The 23,332-nt window shown below is 35.1% G+C and overlaps 4 protein-coding genes and 1 long non-coding RNA gene across 5 annotated transcripts; all 5 read left to right on the top strand.

Annotated features, from left to right (window-relative positions):
* The first annotated feature begins 313 nt into the window (after window positions 1–313).
* LOC113748895 (40S ribosomal protein S5) lies at window positions 314–2,485 on the top strand. Its single transcript, XM_027292485.1, has 4 exons — window positions 314–439; window positions 1,213–1,484; window positions 1,748–1,951; window positions 2,157–2,485. The coding sequence occupies exons 1-4, from the start codon at window positions 356–358 to the stop codon at window positions 2,209–2,211; spliced, it is 615 nt and encodes a 204-aa protein (XP_027148286.1). The 5' UTR covers window positions 314–355; the 3' UTR covers window positions 2,212–2,485.
* A 1,159-nt stretch (window positions 2,486–3,644) lies between these two features.
* Window positions 3,645–8,480, top strand: LOC113749375. Its single transcript, XM_027293081.1, has 5 exons — window positions 3,645–4,137; window positions 5,168–5,282; window positions 5,368–5,449; window positions 6,559–6,610; window positions 8,126–8,480. The coding sequence occupies exons 1-5, from the start codon at window positions 3,769–3,771 to the stop codon at window positions 8,186–8,188; spliced, it is 681 nt and encodes a 226-aa protein (XP_027148882.1). The 5' UTR covers window positions 3,645–3,768; the 3' UTR covers window positions 8,189–8,480.
* Window positions 8,481–10,819: 2,339 nt separating this feature from the next.
* Window positions 10,820–13,507, top strand: LOC113749524 (probable GTP-binding protein OBGM, mitochondrial). Its single transcript, XM_027293289.1, has 5 exons — window positions 10,820–11,173; window positions 11,435–11,543; window positions 11,848–11,930; window positions 12,067–12,129; window positions 12,237–13,507. The coding sequence occupies exons 1-5, from the start codon at window positions 11,042–11,044 to the stop codon at window positions 13,380–13,382; spliced, it is 1,533 nt and encodes a 510-aa protein (XP_027149090.1). The 5' UTR covers window positions 10,820–11,041; the 3' UTR covers window positions 13,383–13,507.
* Window positions 13,508–16,535: 3,028 nt separating this feature from the next.
* On the top strand, window positions 16,536–17,759 carry LOC113748821 (metallothionein-like protein 1). Its single transcript, XM_027292389.1, has 3 exons — window positions 16,536–16,655; window positions 17,214–17,285; window positions 17,386–17,759. Exons 1-3 carry the CDS (start codon window positions 16,597–16,599, stop codon window positions 17,480–17,482), a joined length of 228 nt encoding a protein of 75 aa, XP_027148190.1. The 5' UTR covers window positions 16,536–16,596; the 3' UTR covers window positions 17,483–17,759.
* Window positions 17,760–21,742: 3,983 nt separating this feature from the next.
* LOC113748822 lies at window positions 21,743–22,809 on the top strand. Its single transcript, XR_003464473.1, has 3 exons — window positions 21,743–21,862; window positions 22,279–22,347; window positions 22,459–22,809. It is a non-coding gene; the product is annotated as an uncharacterized LOC113748822 (long non-coding RNA).
* Window positions 22,810–23,332: the final 523 nt, after the last annotated feature.

Below are 23,332 nucleotides of genomic sequence, written 5' to 3'. Positions count from 1 at the left end.
AGATTGGACTGCGTTAAATGGGCCAAGTTTCACCAACACAATTTCAGATGTAATGAGCCAACTTTTTAGTTATACACGAATTATGACTATTGGGCTGGATCAGTTTGGGTCTCATTACTCAAGATCTCTAACCAACTGAAGTTGAATTTGTTGTTGTAGGCTTCGAACGCAAAGTAGGCTTGGGCAAAACACAGAGCTCAGACAGCCCAATTGGGCAATAAAATCCCTCTTCCTGATCTTCCGCGCCTAGGGTTTCTCCAGTCTCTTTTCTACTCTTATCATTCCTTCTCTTTACCCCCCGCACCCCCCTCCCCCTCCAACACACACACACACACACACACACACACACAGAGCAATGGCGATAGCTGCAGGTGAGGAGGAGAAGAAGGTTCACAGTGACGTATTGCTCTTTAATCGGTGGGCTTACGACGATGTTCAGGTTTACTGTTTTAACTTTTTTATTTTTTTGGTTCTTTTCTATTTTTGTTCTACATATTTTGCTCGCCTTATTGTTGAAAATCCAGAAGGAAAAGAATTGCTAGACGAATTTTGATGATTTTTAAAAATAGTTTATTATTTAGGTTTGTGGTGGAATCCTATCTTCCTTGGTTACTTCGCCCAACGTTGGGGTTGGAATCGATGTGTTCTCGAGTTGAGCTGAACTAATCTTGCATTTCTGGGGTCCGTATTTGAAGATGATTCATATCTAAATTTTTTTGTGGACTTCTTGTATTAGAATCTGTAGGTAGAGATGCTATCAGAGTAATTAGTAGACTTCGGATGAACATTTTCATATAATTTTAGGATTAATACTAAGGAAAACTATATAAATCACAAGAAGGTTATTGGTTGTGACTTGGAATTAAGGGGCAAAGGCCCATTAGTCTTTCAATTTTGCTGGGTCATATTCTTTAGCAAATAATTGTAATAAGAACTAGACTCGTTAAGATTTAGCTCTTTTGAAATATAGTATGATGACGCTTCCGAACTTCTATATCCTTTTTGGTCTGTACTTTTATTGGACCATTAGTTTTCTGTAGATTATGTTATTCCTGGGAAGTATATTTGTCAAAGTGGGATTCTTGCGATCACTTAAATATGAATTATGTTGCATTTACATTAGTGACATTTCTCCTCTCTCGGGAGTCTGCTGTGATCTATCAAGGAAGATAGGATAATTATTGAACTTTTGGCGAATTTTGGTTTATCCAGGTTGGTGACATTTCTGTTGATGATTACATAACTGCAACTGCGGCCAAGCATCCTGTTTACTTGCCCCACACAGCTGGGAGGTACCAAGTAAAGAGGTTTAGGAAAGCCCAGTGCCCAATTGTGGAGAGGTTGACCAACTCATTGATGATGCACGGGCGCAACAATGGAAAGAAGCTGATGGCTGTTCGTATTGTCAAGCATGCTATGGAAATTATTCATTTGCTGACTGACCAGAATCCCATTCAGGTCATTGTCGACGCTGTCATAAACAGGTAATATGAATTGCTTGATGATTGCTTATTACACTGGAAGGGGGAAGAATTGGAGAATCAAATTACCAGTGAGAATAGTTTGCTGTCAGTTTATGGGACTGTAGGAAGGTGAAATGGGAAGTGGAATTTTTGTTTGTGTCAAACATTTTCTGATAGAAAAAAATTTGTTATGCCTACTAGTATTCTAGTGCAATAAACTATTCTTGTGCTTTCATTTATATCCTTTAGTTCTTTAATTTTTTTTTTTTATCTGTTTTTTGTAGTGGACCAAGAGAAGATGCAACTCGTATTGGTTCTGCTGGTGTTGTGAGGCGTCAGGCTGTTGATATTTCACCATTGAGGCGTGTAAACCAGGCAATATATCTCCTCACAACTGGAGCGCGCGAGAGTGCTTTCAGGAATATCAAGACAATTGCTGAATGCCTTGCTGATGAACTCATTAATGCTGCCAAGGGATCTTCTAACAGGTAAATTGCTACCTGTTTCTTTTTCAGCTTTTCTTCTGCTGCCATCTGCATAAGGGGTTACTGTGCTTGGTTTTGGGTTTAGCATCTTCTGTATCTTCACTATGTTGACCCTCTCTTTCCAAATGATTGTCTGTAACGGTTATTTGGTATATTGTTTTGACTAGATTTTGCTATATTTACCGATTCCTGTCTTGTGAACATGCAGTTATGCAATCAAAAAGAAGGATGAGATTGAAAGGGTTGCAAAAGCCAACCGTTAGGAGTTGTTCTCTGGTTGAATGGATTGGGAGGGACTTCACAGTTAGACGACGTTTTCGTGCTCCCGGTTTTGCTCCTCTAGTTACTAGTAAATCGTAAATTGAGACTGAGAGGATTTCTAGTAAATCATTAGAGTTGTATTCTGATGGAATGCTTTGATTTCATTGTTGGACATCTTTTTTTGTTGTTGCCTTCTTACTCTATACCTTTTTTACAAGTAAATCAATAGATAGTGATGGGTTGGATCCATATTTATGAGATTGCAATTTTGGTTAACCATTGCAGCAGTTTTCATTTAATTTTTCGGTTACTATGGCCTTTTAATTGTGTTCAATACCATATTTTTTGCTGAATATTTTGTGTTTGAAGCAACTCCTAGTCACTGTCAGTTTTTTTTTTATGGCTGGTGCATTTGTGCGGTAGACAGGTAACTCAGCAATGGTAATGACAATCTTTAATTTGGTCTATTAACAGAAAGTTAGCAACTAATGGTAAAAATGAAAGTTAGCGACTGTTAGTGGATGCTAAATTTGTAAAACCATTCGTAAAGTGTACATCATCTGATATGGATTTTGTTAACTCATTATGTGTAGATCATCTGATTGTGATTCGTTGCCCACTTCACACACAGAATTAGGGCAAGTTGATTTGCCACAAATGAGGAGGGTCGCCTGTAATGAGTTGCCAGATGGCTTTTCTTATGAATGTAAGTGCGGTTTTCAAGCAAACCTGAGCAGCAACAATCTGATACCTAGTGGCACCTTTGGGCATAAGAAAACATGGGAAGAAAGTAAGCGGATCAAAATCAAATACGAAGCACGAGAAGGCTTAGTTTTAGTTCAACAGGGAATTTGATTACCAATCGGAATGGGGTAATTCCTCTCTAGCATTTAATCAAATCCTCAATCTTCTGCAATGGTTGCTTAAATGGCAACAGATGAATAAAAACTTGAAAGTTCTAACCTAAATGTCTTAACAGATGAATAAAAACGTGAAACTTCTACTTAGGCCTGCAATCCGCTCGAGCTTGATTATATATATATATTTATATTTTTAATAATAAAATTATATATATATTTTTATTATTTTATTATTTATTAAAAATATTATTTTATTTATTTTTTAAAAATAAAATAATTATTTTTTTATTTTTTTAAGCTCGAACTCATATTTTGAACTCCTTCTCGAGTTTAAATTTTATAAAATTATATTAAAACTCGACTCAATTAGATCAAAATTCAATTCGACTTGATTCGTTTACACCTCTACTTCTAACCTTTCAAATTTGATTGTTATCTTTTAACCGCCACTAACCATGGAAATTGATACGGCACGTTCAAATCAAAATTTTTAGGACTCCAAATTTTCTCGTTATTTCTCTTCGTAATTTTGTCCCGAAAATACTCCTTAAACGTACGTCTGGGCAGCCAAATGCTCCACTTCCTCTTGTCAACAACCAAAGCCGCTAAAAAGTAAAAAAGCGTCCATTGAAGAACAATCGAAAGTGCATCATCAATCAACATTCACTGGAGGTCCAATAGGAAGGAATCAGCATACCAATGAGGATGATGACTTCCACCACCACATCCTACTTTCCCCTCCATCTGAAAACAAACCTCCTTGTCTTTCCCTCCAACAACGTTAACAGCCACGACATGAACAACAACTGCTGCTATGCCACGGGAAGGAGTTATTATTCCATTACTAGTAGCGGCGGTCAAATTAAAAGGAAGTGGGTTCTACGTGCCACCAGCAGCAACCAAGGGGTGGTCGAAACCTCTTTAACTTCACTAGATTCTGCTTCAACTGTTGTCAGGAAGTTTTATCAAGGAATCAATGGCCATGATTTGGGCTCAGTTGAGAACCTTATCGCTGAGAGTTGTGTTTATGAGGACCTTATCTTCCCTCAACCCTTTGTCGGCCGGAAGGTGACCACTGATCAGTAACTACTGCTTGTTATCTGATTATACCTCTTTATCCTATTTTGATATCTGATAAGTACCAGAGTATGCAAATATACTGGGAAATGTATCTTTGCTTTTCAAGCTCGTATTAACGTAATTACAAGGCTTGTGTGAATGTTTAGAAATTTTGTAGTTGAGCAAAAGAAAATGAAAAGGTAAGGATGCCATGGATGGACGTCATAGTAGAGAGGGAGGGGATGGGAAGTAAGAATGGGGACGACAGGAGCCGAACTCTGCTATAGAAACGAGGAAGAAAGATCCTTTATTACCGGAAATGTTCAGATTCTCTAATAAATAAGATTGGTTATTGAGTAGCAGTTTTTCATACATGATACAACCATTGCTTTTTAACGCTCTCTTTATGTTTTAAGTTAGTTGATGTTGAAAGATGTTACGGAGCTATAAAATAGTAGGTCTACCCAGAAAAAACAACAAATGTGCAGTGTGACAAATATATGGTATGAAGTGGGAGTGGACAGTTTTTTGCAGATATTTTAGATGATTATTTGGTGAACGATTTTTTTTTTTTTTTTCCCAAGTAGAAATCGAGAGTAATGCTTTTGCACAAATACCTAGTAAAATCTTCAGCTTGAAGCATACGTTCAATTACATTGTTGTTATGGTTCAAGCTCAAGTTTACTAACTCTTTTATGGAGGCTAGCTTGACTGCCTAATTAGATTGAGCTCAAATTAATCAGTGGAAGCTCAGATCGAAGTGATTTGTGTGGATTTTTTTATCAATTTGGTCAAGGACTTCCAAGTAATGCTACTGAAATTACACGACAACTGGTTTCTAATACTCAAACATGCCTAATCATACCTAGGGATGATTTTTGGGTATTCCATCAGAATGCTATTCTGTCTACCCAGGTGAAGACCCTGTATGCTTTGAAATCTACCATCAATTATTTTGCTACAGCCCATAATTGCACCATTGATAACTATGTTCTGTTTTCCTGGCAAGCTTTAGTAGATTAACATGATGTTGTTGCAGGCAATCCTAGATTTCTTCAAGAAGTTCATTGATTCTATCAGCACTGATCTGCAATTTGTTATTGATGATATATCTGAGGATGATGTTTCTCGTGTGGGAGTTACATGGCACTTGGGTATGTCCTGCTTTTTTCCTCTTATTTGCTGGTTTTTACCAATTGAATAGCACCAAATTTTGGCTGAAGATAAAACTGCTGGCAGAGTGGAAACGAAAGCCTTTTCCATTTAGCAAGGGTTGCAGCTTTTATCGATTAGAAGTTATGAATGGCCAGAGACAAATAATGTAAGTGGAAAAGTTGGGCTTTGATGCGTGCTAAGTTTCGGATGAATTTTTCAGCATTTTACCCCCTGGGCAGTTACGGCTTTAAAATTTTCAAGTATGTGGCAAAAGAATAAAGAATTGTGATAAGTTGAATAATGTCCCATCTCTATGCTTTCCATTTCAAACTGATTTAAACCTAGAGAAGACAAACTGGGAACTGTTTAAGGCGATAATATGTTCTTATTACTCTATCAAATGCCTGATTTAGCATGTCTTGGTTGTTTGAGCATTTCCCTCAAACTAAAATGATTTTGGCAATGTCACTGTACTTGAAAGTAGTAGAAGTTGAAGAGAAAGAAAGATTTATATTATGGCAACTTTACATATTATTTGTAGCTTAGCAGAAAAGCATTTCTCAACATGGATGACAGCCTATGTAGCAGAAACTTGCTTCACCTGGAACAATATGCCTTTTGGTTTTAGTCTTATTGGTATACAGCGTCTGAATAGATGCCTTCCCCTTCCAATGAAGTTACCCACACTGGCCTTTTATCTCCTGGAAGATATTGAATCCGAGCTCATCTGTAGAATTTGGATCTCGAATAATCTTTCCATATAAATTATTTAGCATTGGACTCATTGATTCTGTTTTGTAAGCTATATCTGGAAAATTCATGATATTTGCAGTGGTTTTTATAGTTAATTTTCATCTAAAGAGTGGTCAATTTTAACTTAAATCTTCACTGTCTTGTGGAGAATGTCATGATTCTGTTTTGTAAGCTATATCTGGAAAATTCATGATATTTGCAGTGGTTTTTATACTAGATTTTCATCTAAAGAGTGGTCAATTTTAACTTCAATCTTCACTGTCTTGTGGAGAATGTCTGTCTTGTGGAGAATGTCATGTATGATATGGAAACAGATAGCCAAGTTATTCAATTTAAGTGATAATCTTTCCCATCCAAAATGGTTTAGTTGCTTTCATGCTTCAGAGTTTGTTGCCTCGGAGAAACTGTGTTGTAGTGCCTTATGACTGATAATAAAATATATAGAGGAAATACACACCTCGATAAAATTGTCACTTTTTTGTTTTACCTTGTTATTGTGATACTGATCTTAAACTTATGCAGTTATGGGAGAGACAGTGTGGAACCTGCAGTAAAGCCTGGAGAGTCAGCTCTGGTATTTGTTTTTCTATCCATTTTGACCTATTTCAAATGCTAAATATCTTAAACAGTTCAATTCCACATATTCTCTATACATGCAAACAAAAAGGTTAGGAAGCATGCTTCAATAACAGATGAGCCACAACACCTACAGTAGATTTCATAGTCCCTTGAGAACAAAATAAAGGAAAACAAGTACCTCAGGTGCATGTGTTTTTGAAGGTTTATGAGTTAATATCTGTTTGAGCCAATGTAAATGATACAAGATAGCTCATATCGTGCTTAGCAACAACAAATTCAAAGAACTAAAAGTAATAATCTCTCAAATTTTAAATTGATTTCTCCACTTGCTTCTCATATTTTTAAAGCAAAAATTGTTGAGAAACCAATCAGTGGCTTCTCAGCTATTATCTGGTAAGTTCTTGCAGGGATCACTACTACCAGTGAGGGCTCAATTATTATGGTTTCATTGTTTGAATAGTCGGCATGTTGCTTGAATTTGGACTGCACCTAAGTCTTGAAAAGAGCAATTGAGAATTTCGCAACTTGAGTTTAAATTACATCACACTGAATTTTTGAGTTTAACTACACCATGGGTTTCGGCTGTTAGGAATTTTTGTTGATACAATAGACTTTAAATGCCCAGTTGATGTAAATGACCATCTGGCTAAAATTTGAACCTTTTCCCGTTGGTTGCCCCTGCCACTTTATGAATAGGGAGATACTGTTTTCAGACATTCAGTTTTTGGGACCACAATTTTTGAGTTTAGTTTAAGAGTCTGATAAACTTCCATCGTCAGCCCAAGTCTTCTCCTTTCTTAATTGAATTTTTTGAAGAAACAAAAGAGCATACCCTCTGATGTCTTTCGCATTTGAAATGACAATAGCGGCTATATTTTGCTCTTTTTCACCTTAAATAATCGCATTGACCAATTTTGCCAAATTTATATGAGCACTAAAACATCTCCAACTGGTCTGTTTTACATACAGGAATATTGAAATTAATAAACTATTTTAGTTGCAAAAAGGTTACATCACTATCAAGATCTCTACAGTTTAGCTCCTTCAGGCTTTTGTACAGTCCTTGTTGCTATTTGATTCTCTTGCATTCCTGATTCTTGCTAGAAAGCTTCAAAAGTTTATTTACTTACTCTGTCATATCTTTTGTCTTAATTTGTTCATCACTTTTTCCTGTTAGGCTCTTTCACTGGTCAATGCTTAAAAAGTGTTGGTTTTCTGTTTCACTCTATTCGTTTAAGGTTGGGATTGCAAATATTGTTACAAAGATTGGCACGCAGATTGGTATCTAATACATCACTTGAACTATGAATACACATTTAACATAGTGATAGTCAAGCTTGCTCAATTGTCGATCACTTTAGCGCATTTGTTAGGCTCAAGTCTTCTCAAAGTATAAATGGATGGTATCTTTGTCTAAAGGTTCTTCCCAGGCACCACCCCTCAATACCCCCTTCCCAAGTCTCAAGCGTTCCCAGGCACGTTTACATTAGTTACCTTTCTGGCTATGCAGGTTGCCATTAGAGGTGTCACTTGGTTACTGCAGCAGTTTCCGCAATTGGCAGAGCGTTTATGAGTTATGACTGAAGCATTTGTTGATTGTACAAAATTTTCTCTTTTCTTTTTCCTTTTACACAATAGATTCCTGTAAAGCATTTGCAATACTGCAGCAGCAAATCTGGATCACATCATTAGTCGGTGCAGTAGTCATACTTCAGTGTATAAAATCTACTGAAAGAAGTGATCGTCAGTTCATTACCTCTGGAAAAACTGCTGAAAGTTTGTCTATTGGTGTATGTCAATCAGAATAGAATCTGCAGATAGCATTTATTTCATGTACATAGCAGTTCTTGCAACAAAATTTGATATCGGATTGGCATTATCTTCTTGATTTGGCAAGGGTGTGCACTTCACAATATTCATAGACAGAATGAATTCTCTTACACAATATTGCCACATGTAATGGCTTGCTATTCAAATTCAGCCATTCAATCCTCAGGTCGCTGATGGTGCAGAAGGTCCATGGAGTTAATTTACTACATACAACTAAGAAGTACCACTTAAATGTCTGAAATGAAGGCGTGATAAAATTTCAATGACTAACTACGGTGTCCTATGCATATTAAGCCTTTGAATACTATACGGCGTGGTTGATGTCCATAGAAGGAACAACGCCTTTAGCAGTCCTCAATTGTTTCTGTCAGCTTCAGATGACGGAATGAATCTGAAGGCGTTGTTAACTGGCGAGAGAGAAAAAGAAGGCGTGCTTGGTTACACCAGCAATAGAATGCCGCCTTTAGCAGTTAGCTTTTATAGAAGCATTTCGAAAAAGGCAATGACAGTTAGGGGTGGATAAAATTACTTGCTAATCCAAAAATCCGCCGTATTCAATTCGATTCAATTTGAAAATTAGAATATTCGATCCATATTATTTGATCGGATCAAAAGAGGGTCGGATACCTGCGTGCTTAGACGCTGGATGGATTAGGGTCACATAATTAAAAATTCGCAGGTATTCGATCCACTCTGCATATATATATATATATATATATATATATATATATATGCACACATTATTTATATATTTTTATTTTTATTTTTATTTTTATGCACATATTATAAATTAATATTTTTAGAGTTAAATAAGCAATTTCATTGAACAAATTGAATTACAAATATGAGAGACTATAATTTATTTACAAGATTCATTTGTAGATTTCATGATCTTATATTTTATAAAAAAGAGTTTAATTAATGTGGAACATATATTTAAAAAAATATGCTACTCATTTCAAGCTTTTATTGATTTTGTATTCTTTTAATTTTTTTTATTTTTTCCTGTATTCTATTGGCATGCTTGTTTCTTGGTGAAAGACTTTTTTGAAAAAAATCTTTATTAAATCTTATATGAATGTATAAAATATAAAATTAAATTAGTATAAATAATTTGTTTTAAAAAATTAAAATGATAAGTGGGTTAAGATGGATATCCATTGACCCGACTCTATCTCAATGGATATGCGGATCGGGTAAGAATCAAAATCCGCAAGGTTCGGATCGGATCAGCCAAATGACGCGCGGGACTGCACCCGGCAGTGCTCTGGTAAGTTGCCTTTAGCAGTCATCTTCTTTCGCACCTCTCGTCCGTCCCAGAGTCGCGCACTTCTTTGAATCACAGCTTGGTTTAAATACCATTTTTTATCCACAAAATACAAAATTTCTCGAGTAAGAATCTTCAGGTGTTGATTTATATTTCTCTCACTTGCAAGAGTGTAAAGTTAGTTTTCCTTTTCCATCGTGCGTTTGCTCTGTTTGATGAAATGTCCCATAGAAACTTCTACTTGCTATGTAGTTCATTCCCTAAAGTTTTCTGCGTTTTGCACTTATTGGGTCTCACTAGCGCTAACAATCATAGCAGAAAAGTTTGCGTTAGAGGAACTGAAATTTCATCTTGGAGCAACTGTTCTTGGGGCTATATACGGTGCCAGAAAGAGTCTTGGTCTTTAATGTATTTACCATTTGAATCATGATGTAGCCTGATACCTTGGTAAATGGGTAAACAAAATTGTTGCAGCCGAGGACAAATGGTTCGGATAAGCTTAAGTTTTGTTTAGCAGAGTTCATAAGTGAAGGGTTATTGAATAGACTTTCGGACCGATAAAAAAACCTATTCAATATTTTTCCGCAAAGATAAGATATTTCTTGAGCTCTAAACTTTGATTGCACTGGAATTATCGGTGAACGGTTATCGATTGCACAGGAATTTTCGGTGTTTGATATCTTCTTCCTTGAAGTGGGAATTTTATGCCTGTATGTTTTTGCTCCAGTGCTTGTTTTTAAGCAATCAATGAAGTCTCTCACTTCTTCTCTTCATGCAGACTTCAGTCACTGGTCAATGCAGTTGAAATATATAGCTAGTTTGTGAGTTGAGGATAGAAAAGAAAAGAAGAGAAAGGGTAAGTTATGTGAGAAAAGAAAGGATAAAAAAAATATTTGTAAGCTTCCATCAGTTTTCCTTCGCTTTCCGCCCGTTTTGGTCAGAAAAATTTTGTACTGTAGCAGCGCTTGGCTTCTCTTCAAGATCCGTTCGTTTCTTTTCTTTTCCGTCTCATTTAAATCTCCCGAACGTGAAAAGTCCACATTTCCCTTCCTTTCTTTTCTATTCCTTTGAAATCTGAACTCCCAAACTAGCTATTATAAGACTCAAATAAAGATAACTTAGATTTTAAGTAAACAGGCATTGGAAGAGCTGAGACATTGAATACGGCTCAACCACAAATAGAGCTCTTCGTGAAGCAGAGTCTTCTTGGAGAGTTCGCTTCAGGAGATTCAATGATTTAATGCACTCCAGGTGCGAGACGTATAACATTTTTCTTGTCTGCACGTGGCTGTAGAACCTCAGAGAATTTCAGGACACTGAGGCGTTGAGATGTGGTTACGTGGTCGGAAACCCCTTGAATATCTGGATATTGTGGGAAGGTTTTCTAGATCATCAAGCATTTTGCAGATGCGCTTTTCATCTGATATTCCTTGCAAAAAATCAAAGCTTGCCCCTTTGCAGGTCTTCACACTTCCATCCTCCCTCTCACAGCTCACTTTCTGGATTGTTGCATCATGTGCATGTATTGTTTGCTGTGCTGCATGAGTGCATGATGCTTTGCAATTAACAGTTTATTTTACATCATCACATTGTATGAATTGGTTACTTGTTTATGAATTTTTCTTGGTTTAATTGCATATTCAGTTTGATTTAATTAGTCTTAATACATAAAAATGCTCTTTTACGCAAATATGTTTCTATCTATTTATCTTTTTGTTGCAGGAGCGCAAGATGATTGACCGGTTTAGGCTCTGGGCTAAAGGGGGTGACGGGGGCAATGGTTGTACCAGCTTCCATCGAAGCCGGCATGATCGGCGTGGTAAACCTGATGGTTGGTTCTATTCACTAAATAGTGCTTAATGACCTTCTGAAGTGATACTATTCCTTTTGTTCCAGATTCTACAAATGCATCCTCTATAAATTGTAAAAATAATTGTCAGAATTACAAAGACCAACCTTTCTTAATGAAATGACAGTAGCGTTCTTTGCAGTTTGATGTTATGTTGTATAAGCCTCTCCAGTGCACAAGTTTGTAGATAATGTCAGGCATGAAAATCTTCTGAAAAGCAATCTATAGTCTCCTCTTGTCATTAAACTATATTAGCGCTTCTGATGTACTTGTGGACGTTATGTAGGTGGAAATGGAGGAAGAGGTGGTGATGTAATATTAGAATGTTCGCCTTCATTTTGGGACTTCAGCGGTCTGCAACATCATGTTGTATGTTTTCTTTGTCTAAGAGTAGCATTATTTGTCTGGCATAGAATTAAGTTCCAAGTTTCACTTGATGCCATTTTGTTTATTTTTGATGTTTCTTTATTGGTTGAATTGCTGATTTGCTATTGTGTCTTAATAGAATGCAAGAAGAGGTGGTCACGGTGCTTCAAAAAATATGATAGGTAGCAGAGGCAGTGACAAGGTTGTTATTTCTCTTTCATCATCTTGATAGGATTCATCATCATCTGTTGTTAGCTTACTAAGTAAATATGATTTTGTTGGTTGATTGGAAATACCCTGGTCTTGTAGGTTGTCCAAGTGCCTGTTGGTACCGTAATACATCTTATGGAGGGAGAAATTCCTTCTGCAGTGGAGAAAAGCTTTTCTGAACCTTTGGACCCCTGGGAAATTCCTGGTTCACTGGATGTGGAGTCCGTAGAATCGATCAGTAGGAGTGATGTCAAATCATCTTCTTGTGTACGAACTGACATTGGAGTATCTGCTGCAGAAGAGCAAGCAGAAGTAATATATGCTTCATCTCCTCCTCAAGTCACACCTTCCAGCAATAAAGAAGCTACTAAGTCCTGGAGGGAAGAAAGCTGTAGCGCAGGAGAAGGTCGAGACAATGATGATGCTATGTCTGAAGTAGAATCCGAAGAAGAATTGAAGGCAGCAGCAGATATCCAGTATAATGTTGCTGAATTGACAGAACCAGGAGAACGAATAATTGTTGCTCGTGGAGGTGATGGTGGCTTAGGCAATGTGTCTTCTTCAAGAGTTCCTAGGAAGACGCCAAAGCATGAGGCATACAACGACGAAGATCATGCATCTGCCAGTGTGGGCCTGCCTGGTTCTGAGGTGGTTCTTTTATTGGAGCTGAAGAGTATTGCTGATGTTGGCTTTGTAGGGATGCCAAATGCGGGTAAAAGTACTCTTCTTGGAGCAATTTCAAGGGCTAAACCTGCAGTCGGACATTATGCATTCACAACATTGAGGCCTAACTTAGGAAATCTGAATTATGAGGATCTTTCTATCACAGTGGCTGATATTCCAGGAATTATTAGAGGAGCCCATGAAAATCGTGGGCTTGGGCATGCTTTTCTTCGTCACATAGAACGTACAAAAGTACTGGCTTATGTTCTCGACTTATCTGCTGCACTGGATGGTAGAAAAGGTATTCCACCCTGGGAACAGCTCAAGGATCTAATTTTGGAGCTTGAGTTTTATCGTCAGGGTTTGTCCAATCGGCCATCCTTGATAGTAGCAAATAAAATTGATGAAGCAGGGGCTGAAGAAGTTTATGAAGAACTGAAAAATAGAGCGCCTGGAGTTCCTATATTTCCAGTTTGTGCTGTTCTCGAGGAAGGAGTACCAGAACTAAAAGATGGTCTCAGGATGCTTGTAAACGGAGGAGAGTCATGTAAACTGAAGTTGGATGACATTGTAATTGACTAAATTGTAGAGATTCATGTTACTGCTGTTGAATGAAAAAACTTGTGATCATCTTTTACGTGAGTAAAAATGCAAGTAGTTGTTCCTTTTGACGTAGTAAATTTCCTAGACATAGTGATGCCTAGTACCGCATGAGTTTACCCCAAGAGTCATTGGACGCTTTGCAGCCATTCTATCAAAACGAGTGATTCCATTCATTTAAGACACCAATATCATTTGTAATATCATCTCTTCCTCTCATTTCCACAAATAATTTCTGCCATCCAACAAAGGATTTGTAAGAAATTTAATAATTTCCAACCCACATCTACTCCTCTCATGTCTTTGCTTGAGCAGAGGCTGTCCGAAATTCACCTACTTTTACATCATAAGTGGAAAATTAGAATCCAATTTCTGTCATTGGAAGAATAAAGCTTTTTCATTCTCAAAAAGGGGCCTCTAATTATGCATTTTCTGTGTCATGAACTTTATGATCCAGGCATATTGACAAAAATCATTGTGAAAGTTGCATATTAATAGATTGGATAATCAGATGTCGGTAACGTAGGAGCCACTAATTTTTTTGGCATTCCTTTCAAATTACAATTCTTCCTCGTCAGCTGAGTCTGACTGCCGTGGAGTTGATTTAGACATAAACTGGAATTTCTTGTCGATATTTTTCACCTTTTCCTCGAGCAAGAAGATGATGATAGGGAGATATTATCCTTTTTCCCTGCTTTAAGTTAAAGTTGTAACCGAGGGGAGGGGAGTGTTGGGTTGGGTTGGGTTGGAAAAAAAAAGAGTTAACCTAAGACAAGTTAGCTAAGAATTTAAAATTCCTTTTTGGATTGTAGGTGGATGATTTCATTTGATATAGATAGGTTTGTTTTCTCTCTAATTTTTAGGTCGATGATTTCCTTTGATACAGATAAGTTTGTCTTCTCTCTAATCTCTTATACATTTCAATTGATTTTCCTCTCCTATGTAGAATAGGATAATATAAATGTTGTCAAGTGTTTAGATAGTAAATTATTTGAGATAATTTTATGAAAAAATACTGTAACATTTTTTTGATATAATGTATGTAGGATAAAAAAATGATTGAAAAATGTGTTGATAATACATACAAGTTAGTGTGTGTAAATAAGATGTAATAATTTACAATCTAAACACGTGAATCTTTCTTCTCTCTAATATTTTACATAATATTTCTTCCTCTCTTATAAAATAGGATAATATAGATGTTATCGGTAAAAAAAAAAAAATTTGAAGTTGTTTTGCCCGTGCGATGAAAATCATGGACATTGCTCTCATTTCCCACAATCTTGAAAGAGACTCTCAAGCATTGTACAGTGGCCATAGTCCATAGACAAGAAGTATATTGTGGTTGAATTCTTGTTTGGATTTTGGAATTGAGGCGCATGCCGCCGGCACTTTTGACAAATTCAAAGCAAAGGGATGATGACACCGTACTTTTGGTGGGACTGGCAATATTTCTTACCGTGAATATAAGCGATGATGATGGGTGACAATCGATTGTCCCACTTCTAAGGCCTAAAAACATATTAAATAAGCCCCCTAATTATCTGATCATTTTCTATTCTCTTCACTCATTATAATTTTTAATCCTATTATAAGCAAGAAAAAAAAAACCTTTTTCCATTGTTTCTTATTCTTACAAAATTTAATCATAGTAACAAAAAAATCTTAGTCCTCATAATCTCCCACTAATTCATTTATTTATGTAAAATACCTTTGCATCGATCCTAGGATTTTTTTTTAATATCATTTTTAAAGAACACCAACATTAATTGGAAAAGAGTGTGGAACTAGCTTATCTCATTTTTAAGCTAGCTTTTTATTTCTCTATTCTGTTTTGAATATTCTTAATCCATATCCCTAGTTGTAGTAACCCGTTTTATTAAAACATGAAAATGGGTAAGATCATATTAAGGAAAGCTACTTTCAAATAAAGGTCCCGTTTAGCAAATGAGTTTTTTTTATGTTTGTCTAAAATTTTACTGTACTTTACTGTAGAAGTTGCAGGAAAATTTTTTGAAATATGTAAATTTTTGGATATTTTGAATGTATAGTTTAAAAATTTTAAAATTTTTTTGAGATTACTGTTGATAAAGTTGTTAAAAAACTTGTAGCAGACAAATTTGACAAAAAATTTGTTTGCCAAACATGAATGCGAAAAAATTTGAAGGCATACTTCGATTTATGCCTAGCTTTATAAGAAAGAATGATCGGTGACTTTGGTCTTCCAAATTACCATTCGAACCCCATTTACTGAACAAATAATGTGGCTGAATAGAAACCATAAGTAAAATTGAAACCTTGCTCCCTATGATTTGGACGTGATGGAAACTTAGACCTAACAAGTCCCAGGTTTAATTGCGAAAACGATTGCCATACAAATTACAGAACCCAAATTAAGTTTTAGTCTTTTTGGCATTTAAAAATTATGCTTCCTGAAAATCAGAAAATATGTATTGTTAATCTTAAACCAAGGACCATATTTTGTCTAGAAGACTGAATATCACTAAACAATGCTTCACTTAGGTAAGTTAAAAAACAGCAAGCCAATCATATAGAGTGTTTAACCACTGAGCCTAGTTCATTGGGCATCAAGGTGGGTCTTAAGATCCGACTTGGACTATAGTTAGGAATTTAAATCCTATTTGCAGCAAAAAAAGTTTAAAAATTATGTCAAAACACTCTCTTGATTGAATAAGGTGTGTGTACGTACTAACTCCTAATACAAAATCTCTTTAGACTGCCCCTCCCCTGTAATTTAGGATAGATATGTTATATAATAATTATCGTCTCAAAAAAAAATCTCATATAGAGTGTTTACCACGAAATGTCCAAATAAAAATAAATTGTGTAATATTGAGTTTTAATCATGACTCGTTTGACAAATGAGTATTTTGATACGAAATTTGTCGGGTGGCTTGGAAGGGGCTCGGGGCTGCCGCCCCCTGCGCCCCATAAATAAATGCGCCGGAGCGTAGAAAACGACAGGCTTTTTGATAAATAGCAGGCTAATCAATTTGATTAGTTTACGTAACTCACATCTATTGGTACACGTGCCCAAATCATTGTCAAGAATTTTCTTCCCGTTGCACTATAAATAGTAGCCAGCAACTCCACCAGAAAAAACTCGCACATCACTGATCAGTATCACTGACTACTGAGTTAAATTTAATACAGATTCAAAACTTTTTTTGTGAAGATGTCTTGCGGTGGCAACTGCAACTGTGGCTCTAGCTGCACCTGCGGCAATGGCTGCGGGTAAGGTTTCTCGAATTTGTTTCTCCAAGAATAAATAAGTTTTCCCGTACTTAACCGAAAATTAGCACTTTAGAGTATATACAAATGTTGAAAATCAGAACTTTCTCTATAATTTATCCAACTGTTAGATTTTGAAAATCCCATTTGACAGATGTGTTAACTTAGCCCTTGATTAATGGTATTTGTTGAACATGGTCATGTGTATATTGGTTAATTAGAAGATTTTCACTCTTCTTGTAACCTTAAATCTGGTCATGGCTAGCATATTTTTTTGTGTTATGATTTAGTCCCAGTTGAACTTTCATTCCTCATGTCAAAAATTTCCAATTACATCATCATGCATTGTGCTCAAACATCCTCCTAACTTCAAGCCCACTAACTTTTTTTTTCTTCATTTTGTGCATGCAACCTGGGCAAATCTTTCGAGCATAATTACTAAAAATTCACTATAAATAAAGCCCCCTCCACACGTTGTTTTCATGTATAAATGGCTGATTTGCTTCAATTTGTTGAATATTTGAGCTCAATTTTCTCTTTGAACTTTATTTCCTCTGGCAGAAAAATGTATGCTGATGTGGAAAAGGTCACAACTGCGACCGTCATCATCGAGGGAGTTGCACCAAAAAAGACGTACGTCTGAAGTCACAATTATTTTCTTGCTTTATTGGGATGCCCTTTATAAGTTTAACCAAAGAATAACTTCATATTTTTTGATTTACCACTGATGCAGATACTCTGATGAGTATGCTGAGAAAAGCTTTGGAGCTGAAGGAGGTCATGGCTGCAAGTGTGGTGCAAACTGCAAATGTGACCCTTGTACCTGTTGAAGACAAAGCTAGTTCAACTCCCCAAAAGCAGCTTTCTCTTCACTTGTTATAGAAAAAATCACTGGGGGGAAGAATTAAGAAGTACTTTTGATTTGGTTTCATGCTTGTAATATATAATAAGATGGTCATGGCTTCTGCAAATCTATGTACTAGATTTGTTAGCTAATTATGTCTTATGTTCTCTTGTGTTGTCCTTTGTGAGTTGCAACCATCCTTGCTTGTATCAGTTCACTGATATGCAATGCTTATTGAAGAAAGAAATGTTTGTTGTCATGTATCTCCAATTGGGTGGTCAAATCTTTACAACAATTGTTCCTGCACACCAAACATTAACAACTAGTCAACAAAATATAAAACCTTACAAAACTTGCACATTTATTTATAGGTTGTGCTGGTGCTACAACAACGTTATTTAGAAAAAAAAAAAAAGGTTAAAAACAAAAAAGTCCTTTGTAGTATACTTAATTCACAAGAAAAAAAACCTCTATGGTTTCAAAATATACAAATTGACACCTCATGTTTTTTAAACTAAATTGTAAACTAATAAAATTCATTAAAATTAATGAAAATGACGGTCTCGACTGTTAAACTTACCGGATTTCGTTAAGTTTACCGTTAAAATTATTGGATTCCGTTAAGTTTTCCGTTAAATTTATCAGATTTCATTAAGTTTAACGAATTTTGTTAGTTTACAATTTAGTTCAAAACATGAGGTATCGTTTTGTATGTTTTGAAATCACAAGGAGTTTTTTTGTGTATTAAATATATTACATAGGACTTTTTTATTTTTAACCCAAAAAAAAAAAGGAAATAAGATCTTCAATCCATCAAATGAGTCGGATACACACCACATGATTGAAGATGAGGGAATAAAGATGACCATAAAATTTTCTTCTGTTGTCTGCAGCTGCAACTATCTAACTTATTTCTACTCCTATTCTTAGGAAGGGAGAATCTAAACAGACTTGTACAGGGGTTGGGAGATGAACTATCAGACTAGACAAGTGCAATATTGCACTTTCCGTATCCCAGTGCACAAGAGAGTTTTTAAAGGAGCTCTTTGCTGACCATTGGACTAAGGGCCAACGGTTAACGTAAACTTTTCTTAAAATAAGTGATGTGCCATTACCAGTTGCTTGGTAATTGGTGGAGTCTATGCTCAATTCTTGAGCTTTATTGTCAAAATAACTCTACTTTTAAAACATATATCCAAAATAATCTAATTTTAAAATTTATTACCTTTATCATCCTTTTTTTATCACATAGGTTGCATATGTACTGGAATAGAAATAAAGGCGTACTCCATTTCATTTTCTCATCTAATATCTTCCCCGATTCTCTCTCTAAATCTTCCCCCATTTTTTTCCTTTCATTATCTTTTTCTTGACAAACATAATTTTGAGAAGTCAATATTTATATTAACAATATCTAAAACTTCATTATATTCTTGATATTGAAAATATTCTTCTCGAATTGATAATCTCAAGATAAATCAATCTGCTTGTGCCTCGATAATAAAAAAATTAAAAATTTTAGCTCATGTTAGAAATTATAGACTAGATTAAAGCTTTTCCCTTTTGTTATCCTACATAGCAACCAGGATAACTAGATGGTAATAATAACATCATTATGGGAATAAAATTTGAAAGCTAATTACATTCAGAATATTTTTTAGAAAGAATGTTATTTTGGCAAAAAAAACTCGGTTATCCACAATGGGGTGCAATAAAGGGTATTACACCCAAAAATTATATCCTCTTAAAGTGGGAGTGTAATAGTCATGATGCATATCATAATCATTACACGCATAATAGACATGCAAGGCAACAACAAATTGGTTGCATGTCCCATTTGATAATTTTAAAAGCTTTAAATTTTATGGGATATGTATTGTAAATTATTAAAATAAATATGTGATTTGATTGTGAATTTATATTATTATATTATGTAGAGTATAATTTATAGTGAGAAATAGTGTAATGAAAGAGGGAATATTATAGTGATGATGTGGCGTATGAGTGTAAGCCATGAATGTAATCCATTGTGGATGCAAATATAAATTTCTTCCCAATAAGCAGAATCAGCTGCCTTAGACTTGATTTAGACATAAATGTAATCTCTTGTCAATAATTTTTGTCCATTTTAGCTGATGTGTTTGAATTTTTCTATCAATTAAAATCAAGTTGCTTTGCCCGTTACGGTAAAAATCTTGGAAGCAACAACTTGAAAGGGATTCTCGTGTCTTATTCAATTTTGTGGAGCAGCAGCTAGTAGGCACTCTTTGACAATTTCAAAGGGATGATCACGCTATACGTTTGGTCGGACATTAAATAAGTGGTGATTGGATGAGAATTGAGTGAAAGACCCTAATAAAAGGCAAAAAAAAAAAAACGCTCATTACGTTTGATCATTTCCTATTTGCTTCAATTTTTTTTTTTACAATTTTAACTTTTATTAAAAACAAGAAAAAGCCCTCTCTTAATTGCTTTTAGGGTAAATTAACTTTATCCCCACGTGATTTCGTATTTTATCACATAACTCCCTTTTGGTTTAAAAATCTATATATAAAAACTCTCCGGATTTTGGTTAATATGTTACTGTTAGTTTTGGGTTAAAGAAATGATTTTGAAAACCTATACTTTGTCCTACAAAATCTTAATTTTCTCAAAATACAAAAGCGATGGAAGGGAAATAATAAATAAATAAATCATGAGGAATTATATATAAGTTTTTAAACCATATGTATAAGTTTTTAAACCGTAGAGGAGTTATGTAATAAAGCATCAATTACAAAGGGTAAAAGGTAATTTACCTTTACTTTTAATTGTCACAAATTTAAATATAGTAACAGCAAAATATGAGTCCTCATACTCGCCTGCTAATTCAATTATTTACGAAAAATGTTTCTTCGTCGATCAAAGGATTCTTTCATAATGAACAAGTACAATAACCGGAAAAGAAAATGCAACAAGTTACTTTTCGCTTTGCTTGCTTTTTAATGATTTAATATGTTTTGAATATTCTTAATTGTGTCTGTATAGCAGCAAGTTTCATTCACGATCTTCAAGTTGATAGTAACATAATGCTTGGAATATGAGTTCTTGATTGTGACATTCTAAAGATCACAAGTATTAGAGAGCAGTCATAATATTTTTTTTTTTTGGTTAATAGAAATAGTCATTCGCTACAACCGTTTTATCTTAATCAATAAAAAGAAAAGTTCAAAGAAAAAAGTGGTGATTCCTTTTTTTTTTTTAAAAATTGCAATTGACTAGATGTCCCTGGTTATACAGTATTAAGGGTTTGATTAAAAATAGGTATGCGCGCATTCACATAATAAGTTAGGTATAATTTAGATGTTTTAACGAGTATCCTATTAATTGTGGAGATATTGATTTAATAGTTAAGATTGAAACTTCAAAATTCAGAAAATTAGGTCTCAATCCTCCCTTTTTAACTTTCCACTTCTTAGATTCCACTCCTTCCTAGTCGGAAAAAGGAAAAAGGAAAAAAGAGTATCAAAAGGGTAGACTATTTTGGGGAACGTTACTTTCAAGAGGAAAAATATATTAAAGTAGACAAGTAACAAGGACAATGGCAAAACTTAAGAAAGCGAAGATTTGAAGGCATACGCGTTGCTGACGGCTTTCTAAGCAAGAGAGACTGTCAAGTCTTCCAGCTCATGAGCACTTGACCTCAACTATTAATGGTCTGGCTAAAAAAAAAAAAAAAAAAATCAAACGAAAAAAATGAAAAGTTTGGTCCCTATGATTTGAACGTGATGCAATTTAGAGTTAACAAGATAATTTGCGAAATCAATTGCTATTTATGTTAGAGTACCCAAATCAATTTTTTGCCTTCTTGTCAATTTTGACGTGTAAAACAATTTTGAATCTTCCAAATGTGGTGGAATATAAGAGGCCAAATCTGTCAAAATTGATTCGTAAAAGCCAAGAAAATCAACCAATTGCTATAGTATATAGGTACAATAAATCACAAGGAAACCAATAGGGTGAAGTTATCACTTATCAATGCCTACCCCAGTGGATATTTATAAATAGCATAGCCAATTCATATGGAGTGTTTGCTACGAAATGTCCAAGTAAATCAATGACCAAGTGTAGAAAAGGATAGGATTGTTGACAAAATGTTGTTTAATCCATTTGATTAGTATACGTAAATCACCTCTTATTGGTACACTTGTGCATATCATTGTCAACAAATTTCTTTAGCTTTGCTCTATAAATAAAGCCAACAACTCTGGCAAAGAACTCGTACAAGAGTTGATTTGAGCTGAATACAAGCAGTATTATCCATTAATATATTCTTCTGTTCTTCAAACATCTCTGTGAAGATGTCTTCCTGTGGAGGAAACTGCGGGTAAAGTTCTTATATTTACTTTTCTTTTCTATTCAAAGTTCTTATATCTACTTTTACACGTATAATTGTGTTTTATTGTTTAGGAAAAAAAAATTTTTTTTTTTAGCATAAATATGTAGAGGTAATCTAGTGTTTCCTCATATCCTTTGGCCACTTACAGGGAAAATAGTATTGAGCAGTATGCAAATGAAAAAAATTCAAAATTTCATCTGATTTTTCTGATTGTTTAGATTTCGAAAATCCCATTTGACAAATCTGTTAAATTAGCCCTTGATTGATGGTATTTGTCAGAATATGGTCATGTCTGTATGGTTATGCTATAATCTTGAATTTGGTCATTGCTCTTATACTTTTGTGTTTCTATTTATTGAATATTTGAACTGAATTTTCTCTTTGAATTTTGTTTCTGCCGGCAGAAACATGTATCCTGATGTGGAAAAGGTCACAACTGTGACCATCATCGAGGGAGTTGCACCAAAGAACACGTACGTTTGAGTTCATATCTTGTTTTCATATTTATTTATTTATATGTCGAGATCCAAAATATTACTCAACCCAAGAAAAAGTTTTATATCGGTAATCTGCCATTGATGCAGATACTCTGATGAATCTGCTGAGAAAAGCTCTGGTGCTGAAGGAGGTCATGGCTGCAAGTGTGGTGCAAACTGCAAATGTGACCCTTGTACCTGTTGAAGACATAATATATAGTTAGTTTAAGTCCCCCAAAGCAGCTGTTCTGATCTTGTCATCAAGAAAACTCTTTGGGGGGGAAAAAGAAGTGCTTTTGATGTGGTCTGTGCTTGTAATATATAATAAGATGGTCATGGCTTCTGCAAATCTTTGTACTAGATTTGTCAGATAAATCATGGCCATGCACTCCTGAGTCCTTGTAACCATCCTTGTTTTGTGTCAGTTTACTGAATTGCAATGCTTGCTTATTGAAGAAATGAATGTTGTTGTATGTATATATCTATATATATCTCCAATTGGTATTGGTGGTGAAATCTTGATCATCTTGACAACAATTTGATCGTACAGAAGAATACATTAACAACAACTATTCAACAAGACACAGAAACCTTGCAGAACCTCAGAAAGTACGGTTTGTGCTAGTGCTACAACAACAACATTATGCGGAAAACAAAAGTTCTTCCCTGCATCAAACGAGTTAGATACACATCCTGTGGCACATTATTAAACTTGGAAAGCCCTCAATTCTCATATATAAAAGAAAACAAAAATGAGATCATGTAAAATAGATGTTGGAATGCTCAACCTAATAAAGCAGACGTTGTTTTGATCCTGTCATTGCTCCTAATTCATTCATTTCTCTTTTAAGTATCCATTCATTCCACATGATTCAGTTTTGCCGAACATGAAATATGGTATGCTGCGCCAATCTTGACCATGTCATGACTTGGAATTCAATAATTGCCTTTCAAGGTTATAGGGTTGAAGATGTGAAGGGTA

The sequence above is a fragment of the Coffea eugenioides genome, chromosome 10 (genome assembly GCF_003713205.1).
Source record: "Coffea eugenioides isolate CCC68of chromosome 10, Ceug_1.0, whole genome shotgun sequence".
Classification (NCBI taxonomy): domain Eukaryota; kingdom Viridiplantae; phylum Streptophyta; class Magnoliopsida; order Gentianales; family Rubiaceae; genus Coffea; species Coffea eugenioides.
Note: the sequence above shows the minus strand (reverse complement) of the source record. Positions and strands in the feature narration are given on the sequence as shown.

Excerpts from the sequence above, each read along its gene's own strand:
- LOC113748895 (XM_027292485.1), top strand. The coding sequence starts at position 356 with ATGGCGATAGCTGCAGGTGAGGAGGAGAAGAAGGTTCACAGTGACGTA. Across the intron at positions 1,485-1,747 it reads GTCGACGCTGTCATAAACAG|TGGACCAAGAGAAGATGCAA; the intron begins GTAATATGAATT and ends TGTTTTTTGTAG. Across the intron at positions 1,952-2,156 it reads GCCAAGGGATCTTCTAACAG|TTATGCAATCAAAAAGAAGG; the intron begins GTAAATTGCTAC and ends GTGAACATGCAG.
- LOC113749375 (XM_027293081.1), top strand. The coding sequence starts at position 3,769 with ATGAGGATGATGACTTCCACCACCACATCCTACTTTCCCCTCCATCTG. Across the intron at positions 5,283-5,367 it reads GGGAGTTACATGGCACTTGG|AGTGGAAACGAAAGCCTTTT; the intron begins GTATGTCCTGCT and ends AACTGCTGGCAG. Across the intron at positions 5,450-6,558 it reads AATGGCCAGAGACAAATAAT|TTATGGGAGAGACAGTGTGG; the intron begins GTAAGTGGAAAA and ends AAACTTATGCAG.
- LOC113749524 (XM_027293289.1), top strand. The coding sequence starts at position 11,042 with ATGTGGTTACGTGGTCGGAAACCCCTTGAATATCTGGATATTGTGGGA. Across the intron at positions 11,931-12,066 it reads GCGGTCTGCAACATCATGTT|AATGCAAGAAGAGGTGGTCA; the intron begins GTATGTTTTCTT and ends GTGTCTTAATAG. Across the intron at positions 12,130-12,236 it reads GTAGCAGAGGCAGTGACAAG|GTTGTCCAAGTGCCTGTTGG; the intron begins GTTGTTATTTCT and ends CTGGTCTTGTAG.
- LOC113748821 (XM_027292389.1), top strand. The coding sequence starts at position 16,597 with ATGTCTTGCGGTGGCAACTGCAACTGTGGCTCTAGCTGCACCTGCGGC. Across the intron at positions 16,656-17,213 it reads ACCTGCGGCAATGGCTGCGG|AAAAATGTATGCTGATGTGG; the intron begins GTAAGGTTTCTC and ends TTCCTCTGGCAG. Across the intron at positions 17,286-17,385 it reads GGAGTTGCACCAAAAAAGAC|ATACTCTGATGAGTATGCTG; the intron begins GTACGTCTGAAG and ends CCACTGATGCAG.